This window comes from Crocodylus porosus, unplaced genomic scaffold, assembly GCF_001723895.1.
Source record: "Crocodylus porosus isolate Cpor-Errol unplaced genomic scaffold, CroPor_comp1, whole genome shotgun sequence".
Taxonomy (NCBI): Eukaryota; Metazoa; Chordata; order Crocodylia; family Crocodylidae; genus Crocodylus; species Crocodylus porosus.
This window is the reverse complement of record NW_017728886.1, coordinates 186,726,038-186,744,223: the sequence shown is the minus strand read 5'-3', so window position 1 is coordinate 186,744,223 and position 18,186 is coordinate 186,726,038. Positions and strand designations below refer to the sequence as shown.

Here is an 18,186-nt window from a genome sequence, read left to right as displayed (position 1 = left end):
GATCTGATGGCCACCTATAAGTTTATCGGGGTGACCACCAGTTTCTGGGGGAACGTTTGTTCACCAGAGCGCCCCAAGGGATGACGAGGTCAAATGGTCATAAACTACTACAAAACCATTTCAGGCTGGACATAAGGAAGAATTTCTTTACTGTCCGAGCCCCCAAGGTCTGGAACAGCCTGCCACCGGAGGTGGTTCAATCACCTACATTGAACACCTTCAAGAGCAAACTGGATGCTTATCTTGCTGGGATCCTATAACCCCAGCTGACTTCCTGCCCTTTGGGTGAGGGGCTGGACTCAATGATTTTGCGAGGTCCCTTCCAGCCCTAATGTCTATGAAATCTAATGTGGGGGTCAGGGACAGGAGGGAAATCTATAGGCCAGGTGTTGGCAAAATCTGGCCCACGGTGTGATTCTATCTGGCCCACTGCAGGTCCCTTGACCCTACCTGGCCCTGGTGTAGGAGGCAGCCTGGGATGTGGTGTGTGTGGCTGGTCCTGCTACCCCCGGGCATGGAGGTGCTGCCTGGTGCAGACCACCCTGTCCTGACACATAGCTCTTGGGCATGTCAGGAACTATAGTTCACAGGGCTAGGTGGTAGGTTGGGGGCAGCCACACTCGACTTCCTGGAAGCCCCTGCTGCCACCCAGAAACAGGTGTGTGCCCTGCTGCTGCTGCCAATGCCACTGGACCAGGCCCCGCTGCCTGGGCACCTTAGCCTGTATGCCCTGCACCCACCACTGGGGGTATGGAGTAGGTAGGCAGGTGGGGTCTCCAAGGAGACTGGTGCAGGACTCTGCAGGCAAGGCACGCTTGGCTGTGTGGATCGGATGAGGCCATGGGTGGGTAAACAGAGAGTGGTGTCTGGGAATGGGATGGGCAGGCAGGGCCAGGATTGGGATCATGAGGTGGTAACAGTGCAGAGCCGGGGCCTGATCTGCTCCTTGCACATTCCTGCCTCTGGAAGTAGTGCCCATTGCAGGAATGTGTGGGGCGTGGATAATGGCTTTGCCTCAGCCCCTGGCCCTGGCCCCAGATCCACATGCTGCCCATACTGCACCTGGTTCACATTGTGGCTGCTTGTGGCCTGGCAGTGTGGGGATAGCCCTGATGGATTGTGACCAGGCCGACCTGGGAGGACAATGGAGCACACACCTGTCACCCAGCCCAGCTCCCCCCGCCTCAGTGCAGGAACATGTGGACAGCCCCACTCCATAGTCCTCACAGCATAGTCATGGAGCAGTATGGCGCAGCAGCATGGAGAGGCCTAATCCAGTCATGATCCATAAAGGTGCCCTGTGCTGCCAAGCTGCAAGCAGCCCTGGCACAAACCAGGTGCAATGTGGGGCAGCGCAGGGCCAAGGCCAGAGCCAGGGCAGAGCTGCAATCCACTCCCCACATATCCCTTCGATGGGTGCTGGTTCTGCGGGAGGGGATGTGTGGTGGGTGGATTGGGGCTCTGTGCTGGGCCCCAGCCCTGTGCCATCACTGCCCCAGAATCCCAGCCCTTTCTGCCCATTCTGCTCCTGGACATCACTCCCTGCCCACCCGTGGCCCCATCCCATCTGCCTGTCTGAGCATGCACTGCCGACGGTGGTCCTGGGCGAGTTTCCATGGAGACACTACACACCTGCCTCATCCATCCATTGTCTCTGGCAGTGGGTGCAGGGTGGATGGGCCCCAGGGCCAGATAGGCTCAACTGCATCCCTACCCTCAAGCCCACAACAGCTCACCAAAACTCCCTAAGTGGCCCTCCAGCCTAAATAACTGTCCACCCCTACTTTAGATCTTTAGAATAAGTTAAACTAAAGTTACTTATAGTTTTCTAGTAGATCTCTTGTACTGTGAATCCTACTAAATTATGTGCCTCAATATATTGTGACAATGTACTGGGCAAGTTGTTCACAAGTAAATGTTACCAGTTATATGTTGGATTTTTATTTACTAACCACCTCCTTGTTCTTGTATTTTAATTAAAAAGGTAAACAAGAGCACCCAAATTTGTTTATCATTCATATTTTTGTTGCATCTTTGCTTAATAAATTTCCCTTCCAAATTATAATTTTTTTTCTGTTTCATTTTCTTCCCATTCAAAATTTTCCCCAAGTCTCTTCATCATGTTTGTTGCCCTTTTCTATCATTTTTCTATTTCCTTTATTTCTTTTTTAGGAAAAAAAATCCAAAAAAAGCACCACAGACATTCCAGAATATGGCTGTTATAAACAATGGCAATGGGGAACTCAGTGTGGGCAAAGCCACCCAAGTGGCTTCTGAACAGGTTTTATAGCTCTCACTGAGCTCTGTGCTGCCGTAGTGCCATTACTATAAGTACCTGAGTTACCTAGTCTAAAGTTAGTTCAAATGCATCTACCCTAGGTTGCAGTCTCTATTGTGACTACAGTGTAGACCAATGATTCTCAACCTTTTTAGACTCAAGGCACCCCTTGGAAAATATAAGCTCTAAGCTTTCATTTTTTTCTGGACTATATAAAAATAATAGAGCAAATCTTCTGTTGTAAAGAACTCAGAGAGCGCATCTACACAAGATGTTTACTGTAGAGCTGCCTAATTAGCTCTGCAGTAAAGTCTCCACATCTACATGTGCAGCCCTATTAGGCTTCAGGAAAACAATTAGTTCTGCCATAGGTTACTACTTGTAAATACAAATATCCTGCTGCATTTTTTTCCATATAGAGCAATACACCAGGCTGGCTGGGGCATGAGGGTGCTTCAGTCTGGGGGCTGCCTTACCAGCTAGCCCCATACTGAGCACCCATGTGCCCCAGCCAGACCCTCTGCAGCACATCGAGCAGGTTGGAGTAGCCCCAGCAGGCTGACTCCCTGAACCCGCTACCAGCCAGGGCCATTCCAACTCAGCTCAACATGCTGTGGTCTTGGGTGCACATTCAGACAGTATGCTTGGGAGCAATAAATTCTTGCACAATATACATTGGAGTTTATTGCTGCATATTAATAGCATGTGTAGCCGTGGCCAGAAAGACCACACCAAGTCAGAATGTTTTTAACACTGTGACTCACTTGAAATCTTTTGGTTTATCACGTGAATTGTGAGAGGTGTTAGGTTACCTAATAGTATTAATACTGTACAGCACCCTGTAACACCCTTAAGAGGATCTCACAGCAGCCTAGTTGAGAATCGCTATTGTAACCATTCCTGCAGTCCCAGTATAAAAATTTCAGTATTCATTTCTTAAGCAGACTAGTATCTTGTTTGCTTATTTTGATTGGTACTGCAGTATGAGCCAGTATCTGAACTGATCTGTTGACTACAATGCTAGAATGACTACTGCTAAATTAAAATAATCAGTGGACATGAGAGGTTCAAGCCATTCCATCCAATATACATTTTCTTGTTCTCATTTGCATGGAATTTCCTCTGTCATCATGTTGTCTAAATTCTCATTGTTAAATTCTTTGGATTTTCCTCACAGATTTTAAAATTAGCGTAAGGCCTGGCCAGTCAAAATAACTGTATGTAATTCAATATTGGCACCTCACCCTTCAGCCCCTCTTCCAAATCATTCAAACAATAATACAACTGGGCTCCTATTATAAGTCTCACTATAGTTTTTTTTAAACCTTCCTCAGAAGCATGGGGTGTTAGCTGCAGCAAAGGCTGGGGATTTTAACTGGGGTGTGCCAGTGTGCCTCCTGGGACTTAAACCCCGAAGTTCTTGGCTAAAGGGTCTTGTTTCTCTGCTCAGGATCAGACTGATCACTACATTTTGGATCAGGAAAGAATTTTATCCCACAGTCAGGGTGTGGGATAAAACCTGTGAGAGGTTTCTTCTGCAGTGGGAGCCATGACCCTCTTTCTTGCATATTTCTCAAGCATAGTTTAACAGCCTTTGCAGCAGCAGAGCATTGGCAATCATGGTCACCTTGCTTTACCTGTGGCAGATCAGGGAGCTATGTCTTGTGGTTGTGTCAGAGTTGGTTACATCATCTTGCTAATAGGTTAGGCAATGGATTTGTATAGGATGGTTTGGGTAGGGATGATCCTGCCTCAAGCAGGGGGTTGGACTAGATAACCTCTGGAAGTTCCTTCCTGCCCCATTTTCCCAATGATTCTCTATGATTCATGAGGGTCCTGGCCTTCCCAGCACATCAGATGTTCTGTATGGGCAGACCCTCACGTAGCCCAATGAAGTCGATACTGTTCCAAACAGACATGTGAGTCTACAGGTAAGGATTTTCTTTGTGAGGCCAGGGGATCTGTATAGCTCATTAGGTCTCCCAATTAATACCCATACATATTGACACCCCATAATACAATTCTATTCCTTTAAAAAAATCTCTCTTAATTTTATAACCTAATTCAAAATTTTAAAATTATTTAAAAGAGAGACTTCAGATTTTTCTGGTACAAATGATGCCAAGCATGCAATAAGTCATGCCGACAGACAGATTTTACATTGTAATGAACCCACAGGGGATAATAAAATACAGTCCCTTCATCTCTTTCTAGCATGCACAGATTTTGTTGGGTCCCTGTCTGAAAGTGAAATGCTGAGATAGATATGGTACATACCTTTGTATCCCAGAATAGCCACTGTAATTGTTAGCAGGGCGCACAAAATATATAGTAATATGATGGAAAACTTCAGTGCCCAATTATTTTTACATTTGGTACACTGAGTCCCCTCCTGAATGCCTGTAAAAGAAGATGGGAATTTTAGAACAGAGGCAAAGAACAATTTTCAGCTTTTATCTTCTGGTTTCTTTGTCTAGATCTCTGTAAATGACCAAAGAATGACGTTTACATAAACAGATTATAACTGTTAACATATGTCTATCCTGGACAAGCTAATTAATACATGGTAATTTTTTACATTCTCGCTTCAGTGATATGCTCAATTTAAGGTTTCAAAGATTACTAGATGCAACTTAACTGGAAAACACAATGTAGCTTCCAAAACTCAGTTATATTAACAGAATATGCTCATGAGAATAAGGTACACTTAAGTAGAAAATATTTATGGCAATATTCCCTCTGAGTCAGCTTGCCTGCATTGTCAGGAGTTGGTGATACACACTCAAGCAGAGGCAGAATACAAAACTTGACTATTATAAATGTCTAAAAGGAGAATTTTACTTTACACACACTTACAAGGGAAATATTAGCCATTGTGTTGGCACTGAGTAGAATAAGGTTCATGAGATGTATGGCTTGCTTACATGGACACTTTCTGAACATAACTCTTCTCATACAGTTATATCAGAATAAAATTGTCTTTCTTCAGTTGGGAAATGGACACATGAACAATTTACCAGGGGAGCAAAGCTCTGCTCAACATTAGCTGCTCTACCATAATAGTCTGTGTGTTTAGAAACAGAACAAGAACAGAACATTCTTATTCTGGAATAAGAGTGCCTACCCAGGAAGTTCTAACTTATTTAATTATACCAGTATAGCCATGCTGGTAAATCTCTCTAAAGACAAACCCAAAAAACCCCAAAACATCAAAAAAGAAGCCTCTAGTTTATCAGAGAAGACAAAACTTTACTAGCTGTGTTTTTTAGAAAATACACCAATACCAACCCATTTTGGGCCCCAGCAGTCATTCATCTGTAAACAAACACAGGGAGTAGCTCTTAAACTCTGCAAACTTTGCTTAGACTACTACAAAATGCAAGAGGAACAGAAACATAAAAGCACAAAAATATAAAGACCATGTTGGAATGAATAGGCGACATTCATCCCTCACTCGGATGAGAGTAATTCAAGGGTAATGAATATAGCTCTCTGTAGGTGTCTACATGAGATGTTACATTGCCGTAGCTCGTCGCTACGGTGACATAGCATCAGTGGGCACAAACTGTGACGCCAAAGCTACACTGCCATAGAGACGAGCTACATCACCGTAGCTCATCGCTATGGCAACATAATATCTTAAAATAATCGTCCGCGAGAGAGCTTTAAGCTTTAATAAATTGTACGTACCAAATTACCTATCTAATGAAACTTGCTTGGTAACTCTTTATGAGTAAATTATATTGCCTGTGAGGATTCACCCACAGTTGACTTTACTTTCCTCCAACGGTGACCTTCTACACAAGGGGTCAGCAACGTTTTTGGGCAGAGTGCCAAAAACACTACAAAAACACCTGCAACCTCAACTTGTTAGATGTTGGCATTCTGGGCCAGATGGTAGGGGAGCTGCAAGGGGCTCAGTTGTTCTGTCAGTGAAGCCCTGGATCCTCCCTTGCCATCTGCCCCGAAGCATGCGTGCCAAGCAAAATGCCTTGGTGTGCCATGCTCTGGCACCCGGGCTGGAGGTTGCCTACTCCTGTTCTACACTGTGTAGTCCTTCAGAGAAATGCACAGGCAGCTTCAGCTACATTTACTGATGGAAACAGCATATTAAACCAAGCCAATTAACAGTTTCTTAAACCTAAAGTGCTTTAAAGAGGGGTTTTAATTTTTTGGTGCTTTTATTTAATAGCTGATTGAATCACCTTTAGCTAAAAGTGCCAAAAAGCCCCGCTGAAGTGCCCAGTCTATTCAGACACTGAGGAGCCGGGTTGAAGTAATGCACTGCTTTTTTTATTACTTAAAATAAACCCTTTTTATTTTTTTACATTTGCAAGCAGCCATGGGTTTATCTTGTGAATCATGTTTTTAAACCTAACAGTGATAACATTGCATCACATTCTGTCGCACCTCTGAAAGGATCTCAAGGCACCAGAAGGTGTTGCAGCATCCTGGTTAAGAATCACTGATATAAGCTGTAAGGATAGAAGTTCCGGGGGGAAAGGGCTCTTTATGTCCTCTGATGGTGGAAAAGGGAAAAGGGCTGACAAAGAGAACTTCTTTTTGAAATGGGCTATTCACCCATCCCTTCTTTTTTTGGTGGGCTCTCAGACAGATTTAAAGAGGCAAAAAGCTCATTATCAAGCAGAACAGACTCTACACTTGAGTTCTAATGTGCATGGCTTCTCTTTCCTGCTTGTCCACAATCCTAGAGGGTAAGAAAGGGAACTCTGCATGATTTAGGCACACAAAAAGTGTGTGCCTAGTTTTCCAAAGCTATCTGGGGGGCAGTTTTAGCTGATTTAGTAGTTTTTTAAGAGTGACCATAGATATTTTGAACTTTTCTGCTGTTTCTAAGCATGTGGCAGAAGGATCAAAATAGGCTCAGTGGCACTTTTGGCTGCCTATGCATGAGCCAGGAGGCTGCTCTGATGCGCTGTAATTATAGTGCATCAGAGCACACTCAATCTGCTGGAGCATGGTAATAACCGCATTCCAGCCAGCCTCTGTGTCTCGTGTGTCAGCATTCCCGCACTTCAAAATGGTGGCAGTGGCGCTTTATCTAAAGCTTGTCAAATGAGCTTTAAAGCACCCCCACCACCATTTGCAGGGATGCTAACACATGAGATGTTCCAGGTACTCTAATTAAAGCTCCCTCCCCTCTCCCCTACTCCTGCAGCACATGTAAAAATGCTCTTTGAGATAAGCTTGAAATAACAGGCTCCTCCTTGGAGGGGTTTATAATTTAGGACCCCATTTTATAATCTTCCAAACACCTCACCATCCACTGAAATTCATTCAAGTTCAAAGTACTCAGAACACCACAGTCAGCTTCCTCGTTCCATTCTCCAGGTAACAGAAAGCAGGATTCTGTTCCTATTGGAATCAATGGAAGGAGTAACAAGTCCATAATTAGAAAAGCTAATAGATTACAGATATACAAAGCATAAGAGGAGGCAGAAATATATGTCTGATAGCACCTTATGTTGAAATGCTTCATCCATATTAAAATCCTATATTAAAGTTGCTCATGTCCACATTGTGATTTTCTTTTTGTCACTGAACTTAATATGATTTTCTGGGCCACATAAAGAGCTGCAATCCTCCCTGAATGTAATACAATTCATCATTTAGCATTGTATATATACACCAATATTTTGCAAACCACTTATTTCCTGTCTTTTGTACTCTTCTCCACATCAATAAAAAACATGTTGGCTTTGTGGAATTTTCACTTTCAATGGGTTTCATAAAATAACATCCCAACTTGAGACAGACCCTTTTTTTTTTTTTTTTAGCAATTCAGTGCTGTCAGTACTAATAACATACAATATATATGAAAGCAGCCAAAAAGACTAACATGATTTTATTGAGTAATATACATTTGAGCCCTGGGTTATACTGCATGCTGGTTCTCTGTGCATGCCAGCTTAAAATTGCATCAGACTTGTAGTCTCAAATACCCTAAATTGATTTATCTGTACTAGGGCCAGGGCTGGGATAAAGAATTCAGGGAGCTGTAACAATGTTTTTTTCCCTTAGAAGTGGGCACAGTTGAGAATTTGGATTGACAATGTATTACATACAGCTGTATCATTTTAACCGCTTCTGTCCTGTGGATTTTATGATAGGTTAGGAACACCTGTATTAGTTCCTGATTCTGGCTGGCTTTCATACCAATTAAATGCAGATGACCAAAGATGTTGGAAACCTGGACACGTCTTGGGTGAGTGAATAGATATTAATACAATATTTCTCTGGAAGGCTGAAGAGTTCAAATTCACTTTACTAAAATCCTAATTAGATAGGGAATGGAAACATGACCACGTCAATCTATCAGAAGACGAGGCAATGTGGATCCAGAATTTGTAAAACACTGCAGCTCAGCATAAACTAGATACCATCAGAAACCTTTTCCTTGGAAGAACAAATTCACATACTAAAAAAACCCTGTATTTGGTCTTTAATGAGACAAAACTTGCACTAGCATTTTTGCCTGACTGAGGTCTGAGTATAAAGACTGTAAGATTCTCTTGATCAGTGTTATCCTGTTAGGTATATCACCACTTATTTGGAGAACTTTAATTAACTCCATAGGAAAATACCCTGCATCAGTTCCAGTAACAGAATAGATGTAAACACCACAGAACTGGGCTTAGCCCAGGTTCCTTTATTTGTTATTGTTCTGCATAGCACAGCATACTCCACTATGCATTCTGTACACATGGTTTTAATGTTGATCTGCTGCTCCCAGACATTTGTCACTAACTTCAAATCCCAGAGAGCCAAGGTCACTTCCGGATGATGTGCATTTCTCATTGCTGACTTGATCAACATTTAATAAATATCAGATGGGACACAATGTGCCTTGTTTCACTTGACACACTTTTCTTTTCCCCAACTTATTTTTATAAGAGCTCTGTTTTTTCTGTCTCACGGTTGGGAAGACATCTGGGCAAACAGATAGCTACTCAGTACAAAGGGACCCTGCTGGCTCACATGTTTTGGGGACCCCCTTCTCTGCGAACTAAGATGGTCACAAAAAATATGCAAGAGATCGCCCCCTGTTACTGGTCTTTGTAGTATTTGTTTTTTCTAGTCTTACATTCCAATGACTGGGGACTTTGGTCTCATGCAGGGGGTATCCATCTGCAGGTTTCTTTCGTGCTGCAGATAAGCAGGTTTTTCACTAAAGAAGCTATATGCTTTTGCCCTTTGCCATTGAGTAGATACCCTATGAGATGCCAGACTCCTCAAACATATGCAGTTTCAAGAACCGTGCCTTAGAAAGCCTGAGCCTAACAGCCTGAATAATTCTCTTGAAATATTTTCTTTTGAACTCTTTTCTTGGCCCTTGCTTCAGGATCTTAGGTAGCCTCATAAAAGTGAGTTGTTGCAAAGCCACAAGGTTCCCTGCATCACTATAACAACAATAACAACAACGGAGTGTTACAATAATGAAATCTTAAAAGAAACAAAATGCAGAAAGCCAGATATGTATACTAGTTAGAAGAGTCCCTTTCCAGTATGTATAGAGATTTCCATATTAGTCTGAAGTCACGCAGGAGACAGGGCAGGATGGTGCCTAAGACACTAACTGGCTCAGAGGCTCTCTGAACCAGTTAGTCTCTAAGGCCATGTGCAGATGTTCCCAGGACTCAATCTACAATCATGCTGCATGATTATATACTGAGCCCCAAATGTGCAGACATTTGCTAGTGCCAGCGGCCAGATCCAAGTCAGGGTGGGATCAGGGGGTTAGTGGGTCTGTGGTGGGTGGTTGGCAGGTCCAGGGGTAGGTTTGGCAGGATTGGGGTGGGGGGGTATGCAGGGCCAGGGGAGGTTGGTGAGTCTGCAGGGGAGGCATCAGCCAGAGGTGAGGGATTGAAGGGCTAAAGATAACACAGTTGGAGGGTGAGGGGGGAGGGTTGAAAAAGCACAACCCTAGGACTGAGGACAGCAGATGGGCTGTCTCAGCCCCAGGGCTGTGCTTTGAATGTGTACACACATTTGGGTTAGATCAGGCATGGGTTAGCTGTAGTTCACCTTCTAATTGAACCCTAGTTAGGTCAATCTAAGTGTAAGGTCTGCAGTGTGGGTAAACTAAGTGAGATGGGTTGGACATTTTTGCCCAATCTAAACTCCATGAACATACATGCAGTAACACGTACACGTAACCTAAGGTGATACTCTGCCTTGTCTTCTGCCTTTCCAGTTTGATTCACTTTAGAGGGATAGCATCTCTTGAAGTTCAAAGGAAGGCTTTAAACCTAGTTTACAGGCTCAAAATGATATAGCAGCTGTTGCTAACATTATCAAATCCAGTTGTCTATAATTGTGCACCAAAATCCATACTTGGCCACCTGAATTAGTAGTCTAATTTTTTGGGCTGAATAGGACAAGTGATTTCCATAGAATAAGTAGACCAAGACTAAATTTTGAATATTTGGTTATATAAATTTGCAAATAGGGAGCTGGTGGTATTTTTCAAAATGTCTTGATGTTTAATTTCAAGATATAAAGAGAGTGAGATATCTAAGTACTTGTGAAAATCTCATCAGCTGCCACTGTGTAACTTTAGGCAAATAACTGTGCTATCTACCTAAACTGGAGAACTGAAGTTTGAGAATAGGGAACAAGCAGGAGAAACTTGCCCTCCTGATAGCTAATGCAAACCCAGACATGGTGGGGCTCACCGAAATGTGGTGGGATCCAAAGCATGACTGGACAGCAAACATCAAGGGCTACAGGCTGTACAGGAAGGATAGAATAGGGAGGAAAGGTGGAGGTGTGGTGCTTTACGTCAAAGAGCAATTCACATCCTCAACGAGCAGCACTTGGTCAGAGGAGGGGCAGACTGAAGTGCTCTGGGTCAGATTACAAGGGGGCCGGGGGGGGGAAAGGGACTTAATGGTGGGCGTCTACTACAGACCACCCAACCAGGGAGAAGAACTTGACCGGGAATTTTCAGGTCAGCTCACATAGGCAGTGAGGGCTAAGGATGTGGTCATCATGGGGGACCTGAACTTCCCAGACATCTGCTGGGAAGAGCAGTCAGCCAGGTCTGACCACTGACGTAGGTTCCTAGCCATGTTACAGGACCTCCATCTAATCCAGGAGGTGCACAGTCCCACCAGGGGAAATGCCTTGTTAGACCTGGTCCTGGCCATAGGTAATGACCCGGTTGAGAGGACAGCGGGTGCTTCATCACCTGGGCTACAGTGATCATCACCTACTGGAATTGACCAGCCAGCATAGGGCGGCAAAAGCCTGCAGCAAGACAGTAACCCTGGACTTCAGGAGGGCAAATTTCAATGAGGTAAGGAGATTAGTTGGGGAGAGACTGAGGTCCCAGAGAGGAGGGGAGTTGAGAGTCCAAGAAGAGGGGTCATTCCTTAAGGAGATGATCCTCCAAGCTCAAATAAGGGTCAAAGGGAGCAAGAGTGCTCAAAAGTCCCCTTGGCTAACAAAAAGCATCCAGGAACATCTCAAGGCTAAAAAGGAGGTGTACACCCAATGGAAGGGAGGGGCCATCACCAGGGAGGACTACACAGCTGTTGCTTGGGTTTGCAGGGGGGCTGTTAGGAAGGGTAAGGCAAAGCTGGAACTGGGACTAGCAGTCCAATCAAGGACAAATAAGAAGTCCTTTTTATGGAAGGTAAAAAGAAGGTTCCAGGTAACGTAGGGCCTCTGCAGGACACACTAGGAAGTCTGGTGGTCACACCAGATGTCAAAGCTAACTTATTTAACAACTTCTTTGCCTCCATTTTTCTGAGCAGGGAACAGGTCATCCCCCCCATCATGATCCCTGACAGTCCCAGGGGAGGTGCAGCCAGGCCCAGGGTTGGAATGGACCTAGTCAGGGACCTCCTGATAGGACTGGACATGTGCAAATCAGCAGGTACTGATGATCTCCACCCCAGAGTGCTAAGAGAATTAGCAGAGGTCATTGTGGGTCCCCTGAGACAGCTTTACGAGCACTGGTGGGGCTCTGGCAAGGTGCCAGAGGACTGGAAGAGGACTAATGTGGTCCCCATTTTCAAAAAAAGGGAGGAGGACCCAGGAAACTATAGGCCTGTTAATCTTACATTGGTCCTGGGGAAGCTTTTTGAGAAAATTATCCAGGAGCACAGCTGCAAGGGACCAGCAGGGGAGTGTATGCTTAGGGGCACCCAACATGGGTTCATCAGAGGCAGGTCCTGTCAAACCAACCTGGTGGCCTTCTATGATCAGGTCACCAAATCCTTGGACGCAGGTGTCGCGGTGGACATAGTTTTTCTGGACTTTAGAAAAGCCTTTGACACTGTCTCTCACCCCGTTCTCATTAAGAAACTGGGGGACTGTGGTGTTGACCCCTACACGGTCAGATGAATCACCAATTGGCTGGAGGGCTGTAATCAGAGTGGTGGTAGATGGGTCTTTTTCGACCTGGAAGGATGTGGGCAGTGGGGTTCCGCAGGGCTCGGTCCTCAGGCCCGCACTGTTCAACATCTTCATCAGCGACTTGGACAAGGGTGAATAGCACCTTGTTCAAATTCACAAACAACACTAAGATGTGGGGGGAGGTGGGCATGCTAGAGGGGAGGGACAAGCTGCAATCAGATCTGGACAGGTTACAGAGGTGGGCGGATGAGAATAGGATGGGTTTCAACACTGAAAAGTGCAAGGTACAACACCTGGGGAGGAAGAACCAGCAGCATACCTACAGGCTGGGGAACTCCCCTCTCACCAGCACAGAGGCAGAAAAGGATCTTGGAGTCATTATTGACTCAAAGATGAACATGGGCTGCCAATGTGTGGATGCAGTCAGAAAGGCTAAGCGCACCTTGCCATGCATCCACAGTTGCATCACAAGCAGGTCCAAGGAGGTGATCCTTCCCCTCTATACGACACTGGTCAGTTGGAGTACTGCATCCAGTTCTGGGTGCCACACTTCAGGAGGGATGTGGACAACATGGAAAGGGTCCAGAGGAGGGCCACTCTCATGATCAGGGGGCAGCAGGGCAGGTCTTATGATGATAGGCTACGGGATCTGAACCTGTTCAGCCTCTACCTGAGGAGGCTGAGAGGGGATCTGGTGGCCATCTATAAACTGGCCAAGGGAGACCAGCAAGCTATGGGAGAGTCCCTGTTCCCCCAAGCACTACCAGGAGTAACAAGGAACAATGGCCATAAGCTGACAGAGAGCAGATTCAGGCTGGATATCAGGAGGCACTTTTTCACAGTCAGGGCGGCTAGGATCTGGAACCAATTTCCAAAGGAAGTGGTCCTCGCTTCTACCCTGGGGGTCTTTAAGAGGAGGCTAGATAGACACCTTGCCGGTGTCGTCTGACCCCTGCGTTCTTTCCTGCCTGTGGTAGGGGGTCAGACTTGATGATCTGCTCAGGTCCCTTCCAACCCTCCTAACTATGAAACTATGAATCAGTTTTGCACTTGACAAACAAAGTCATGATGCTTTAATGTTAAAAACTAAAAGACTGTTGTTAATCAATTATAACAATACTTTTATATTAATAACATTAAACACTGTATATGTGTGTGTGGCAAAAGAGGCAATTTCAGACTCTGAGGCTTAAATGTAGCTATTTCCTGGTTTTAGTTAAACCAGAGTCCCCAGCATTCTGGCATGCTCTCTGGGCTGGGCTGGCCTCTCTGTTCCAGAGAGCTGAGCTGGCCCCTCCCTTCTGCTCCCTTGTTGGAGGTCTAGCAGAGACTTGCAGGCACAGCAGCATCTGCCTGGCTTCCCCTGTCCCCACTGCTCACACCCCCCCCCCGGCACTGCTCACTGCTCAACCAGGAATCCCCCCCTCCTCTCTCCCAGGGCATGGACTGTAGCCAGTATGTGGTATGCTAGCTAATGCCAAGAGGTTTCTGTGTAAGGCAGACAGGACAAAGGCAGACAAGACAGTGAATGCTTAGGGCTTTTTGGAGCTAATCAACAGGTCAGCTGGTAATGTCCCTCCATTTCTTCCTTGGAAAAAGCTGTTTAAGAAGAGCTTGAACTAATGAGAGATGCTTTATTTTCTGATGGGGTGCTAAATGCGGATGACAGAGCTGATAAATGTTCTGTTATCAACAAAGGGGGGGGGCACGCCTCCCTAATCAGAGTGTCCTGCTGGAGCCTGGTCACATGCCCCTCAGCTCAGCACTGTAGAAGGGAAGGGAGGGCTGCTCTAGCAACCCCCAGCTTCTAGCCTGAGCCACTGCAGGCATGTGCCTGCATTTCTGGAATGAAAAGGGAATGTCTACAGTATCTACCTCCAGATTGGTTCAAGCTTTGCAGGTTAGACTAACCTGCAAAGATTGAATCAATTCAAACTCAGGGTTTTTGAATGTCTGTCCTTAGCCTCAGACATGAATTTGGGTGTTTGAATTGACACACAAGGCACCTAAAGTGAGAACCTGGCTGCCTAAGTATTGACTTCAACATCAAAGGGACAAGATTAGGTGTTCAGACATGAAAACTGGGATCCCAGTAAATAATAACTGAAGCTGCTGAAGTTATTCTGGAAATAAAATCAGCATTTTATATTAGCATGTTCAGAGTTCAACCAGGGATAAACATCCATAAAGACTGGAGATTTTTAATCCAGCAAACCACAAAGTTTGAATTGCAATTTGCAACTTCTTTTTCATGTGGTCTTTACAGATTATTTACCTATTGATTCATGGTAAGAATTCCTGTAATCCCATGTGAATGGTTTGGTTATAAATAGCAAAACCTATGATTATGACAAATTCCAAAAAGTACCATACCACAGAAAGCAACAAGTCCGTAAAACTTTAAAATAAATGGCTGATTTCTTTTTCTAAAGTTTATTTGTTACAAAAATCAGGTTGATTTTTTTTTCAGATTTTAAGATATACATGTTCTTTTATATTTAAGAGTTGATCCTGCATTATAAAATCTACAGCTGGGATTGAAGTTGCCCAGCAATGATACCATGAGACCCACAGGGTGGAACAATGGGGCCAGCCTTTCTGGCAGATGCTCCACAAATGAGCTCTACATTCTCCCAAGTGCTACTCAATTCACCTTTCCCTGTCTGATATACTGGTTTGCTTTCTGCCCTGGGCTTCTTGCCTGATCTGCTGCTCTGCTCTCTGCCCTATCTACCAGTGTGGTTCCTGTCCCCTCCCCAATTTCCCATGTGCCACACACAGAGGCTGTCCATGCCACTTGTGGCCATCCGTGAGCTAGGGTATTAAGTACCCTAACTTAGGGCCAGATTTTGCTAACATATTCAAGCTAAGCAGTTCTTTACAACATGATTCATTGTGCTGATTTCAGTACTCATGGAATAAAGCACAACACAGTGAGATTTTTTTTTTTTTATAGAACTTGGCCCTTCAGTTTTTATATAACTTACACAAAAAGTCAGGTCAAAAGACACTATTAAGGTTGCAGGATAGAACATTCAAGTTAGGAAATGCCAGAATTAAGGTTGCCTGTCCAACCTTAATTTGCCTCCTGTTGTGCATATGCATTATGAAACATTTTAGAATGATATGACCACAAATTATTTTTTCACAGGCCTCCTAACTTATGCATAGATAGGACTAAGGGAACAAGATGCACATTTTGCCAGTGGGCTTTCTAGATTTCTTTATCTCAGTAGGAGAATGGTGATTTCCATTCCAGGCTTTAGTGGGGAGTATACTCTTGCATCTGCAGATCTCTTCTGCCCACTCAAGCATGGATTTCAGCATAGGTTTCCTCCCTCACTGGCTCCTTATCTTCGCCTACATATTCCCAGTTTTTTCCCAAATCACTGACAGATCCGTTTCCCTTAATATCAGGTAGCAGCACCAGTAACCCCACCTAGGATGGTATTGTCAAAGTAAATTGGTTGGTCTGTGGATATTTGAATGGGGAGTAATGAACACATATTCTATGCTTCACTCTGCAAATTACTGGTCTTGTTGCTGTTTATTTGGTTAACTGCAGGCTAATGCAAAATAGGTTTATTTTCTAAGGGTTTCTAGTTGTTTACAAGGAAGCAATTAAATGGCTCAAATGTAAAGTGCAGCAGTGGATATAACATCACCTAATGAATGCCAGTTTTCCAATGCCAGGTGGAAAATCATGAAAGATGGCAGCAAGATAACAGTTGGAAAGAGTTATTTTAGATGTCAAGTATATACAGCAGGACAACCTCTTTCTCTTTAAAAAAATAAACAAGCTAACCTCAAAGTATCTCACAGATACAGATTAATTCAGAATCTAGAAAATCTGACTTCCCTGTTATAGTGATGATAACTTTGCAGGAAATAAGATGATGAAAAAAATTAAAATCACTTTTATATGTGTGAAGGTCTAGGTAAGCTGAGATATTTCTGAAAGATAACTACTGCCAAGTCATGTGATTTCATTTTGAGTTTCATAATATTAGATTTTTCCCTTTACAGATGTAGTCAAGGGATTATATTAGAATCTCATCTTTCAAGTTAAGAAACAGAACATTTTTGGCCTTTTGGTTGCAAAAAGCATCTTGAAAATGTAAATCTTTAGGGCTCAAAACCAGAAACAAGTAAGAGAATCTAGTCTTTCTTACTTTTTGAAAATGAATGTCATGATTTTTAATCAAATTTAATTGTTTGGGAATTTGGGACGGGTAGAGTGGCCACTGATGTATCCCCAGAATACATATCCCTTTGGTGAGGGGTAGGACAATTGGCCCCCTCGGTCAATCAGGGGTGAGGGGCAAGGCACTGTCTCCTTGGCCAATCACTAGCGAGGGGTGGGGCCACTAGGCCCCCTGGCCAATCAGCAGCAAGGGGTGAAGCTCCCACAAACAGGCCACCTCCCTCTCTCCTTGACTGGCTGGTGTGGAACCCTGCTCCTCTGGATTGTGCACCACCCTACCACTAAGTACAACCAACAGAATTGTGAGGACAAATGATTGACATGTATTTCCACCAATGAACTGAAAACCAGGACTTTTTGCAGTCCGTTCCTCATTCAAAAATGGACAGGGGACAAAGGTTTAAAAACAGGATGGTCTGGTATAAAACAGGACCAATGACCACCCTAGTGAGGGAAGCTTAGAGTTGGTAATAGTGGAAGCAACGTATACTCTTAACTTCCACTGAAGGTAATGAGAATTGAAAGCATTTGGCACATCTCAGGAGACAGTATGGCTAGAAATGTCAGAAGGATGTAGGGAATTTGAAGGGATTTGGGAGCCTCACTTCCCAACCACAGGTTTGAAACCTAAATCCTGCACACATCACGGGTAGAGAAAGTTCTCCTTTGCAAGGCCTAGTCTGTTAACTGTGGTCCATTTCTGTGACTCCATTATTCTACACCTGACATAATAAAGCAACTCAAAGGGCTAGAGTTATTTCTTCTGGAAAGCTTTGAGCCTAAGCAATCTTCTATTATACAGAATATATAGAAACCCTTTCATTTAAAAGGAGAGCTTGAACATTATTCAGCTGGATCATCATCTCTCACTTATCTATGTAACCCAGCCAGCATTTTCACTTTAGCTTTGTTCTTGTTTACCACAAGGAGAGATACAGAATGAATCGTCAAAAATCCTAATTACACATTTCAGCAGCCATAACCATTTAATTATATAGTATTACCAAACCATATCCTACTGTGCTTAAACACCAAGTATCTTAATTAAAAGGGTACCCAAAGGCCCAACCACCATACAGGCAATGCTAAGACTGCCAAGCATATGAACTGCATGTTACCAAATATTACGAATAGACCTGTAGGACTGTCATGGTAAATGTTGAGGAAAATTGTGAATTTGTTACAATACAATGTCATAGAATCATAGAAGTAGGGTCGGAAGGGACCTTGTAGATTTTCAAATCTGAGCCCCTGCCTGAGCAGGAGAAAAAACTGGGCTCAAATGATCCCAGCTAGGCAGGCATCAAGCCTCCTCTTAAAG

The 18,186-nt window shown here is 44.1% G+C and overlaps 1 protein-coding gene across 1 annotated transcript in view; it reads right to left on the bottom strand.

Annotated features, from left to right (window-relative positions):
- COLEC12 (collectin subfamily member 12) overlaps nucleotides 1-18,186 on the bottom strand; it is a 171,466-nt gene that overhangs the window by 23,189 nt on the left and 130,091 nt on the right. The window contains exon 3 of the mRNA XM_019546788.1: nucleotides 4,556-4,678. Coding sequence (XP_019402333.1) covers nucleotides 4,556-4,678 — 123 coding nt within the window. The remainder of the gene's footprint in view (nucleotides 1-4,555; nucleotides 4,679-18,186) is intronic.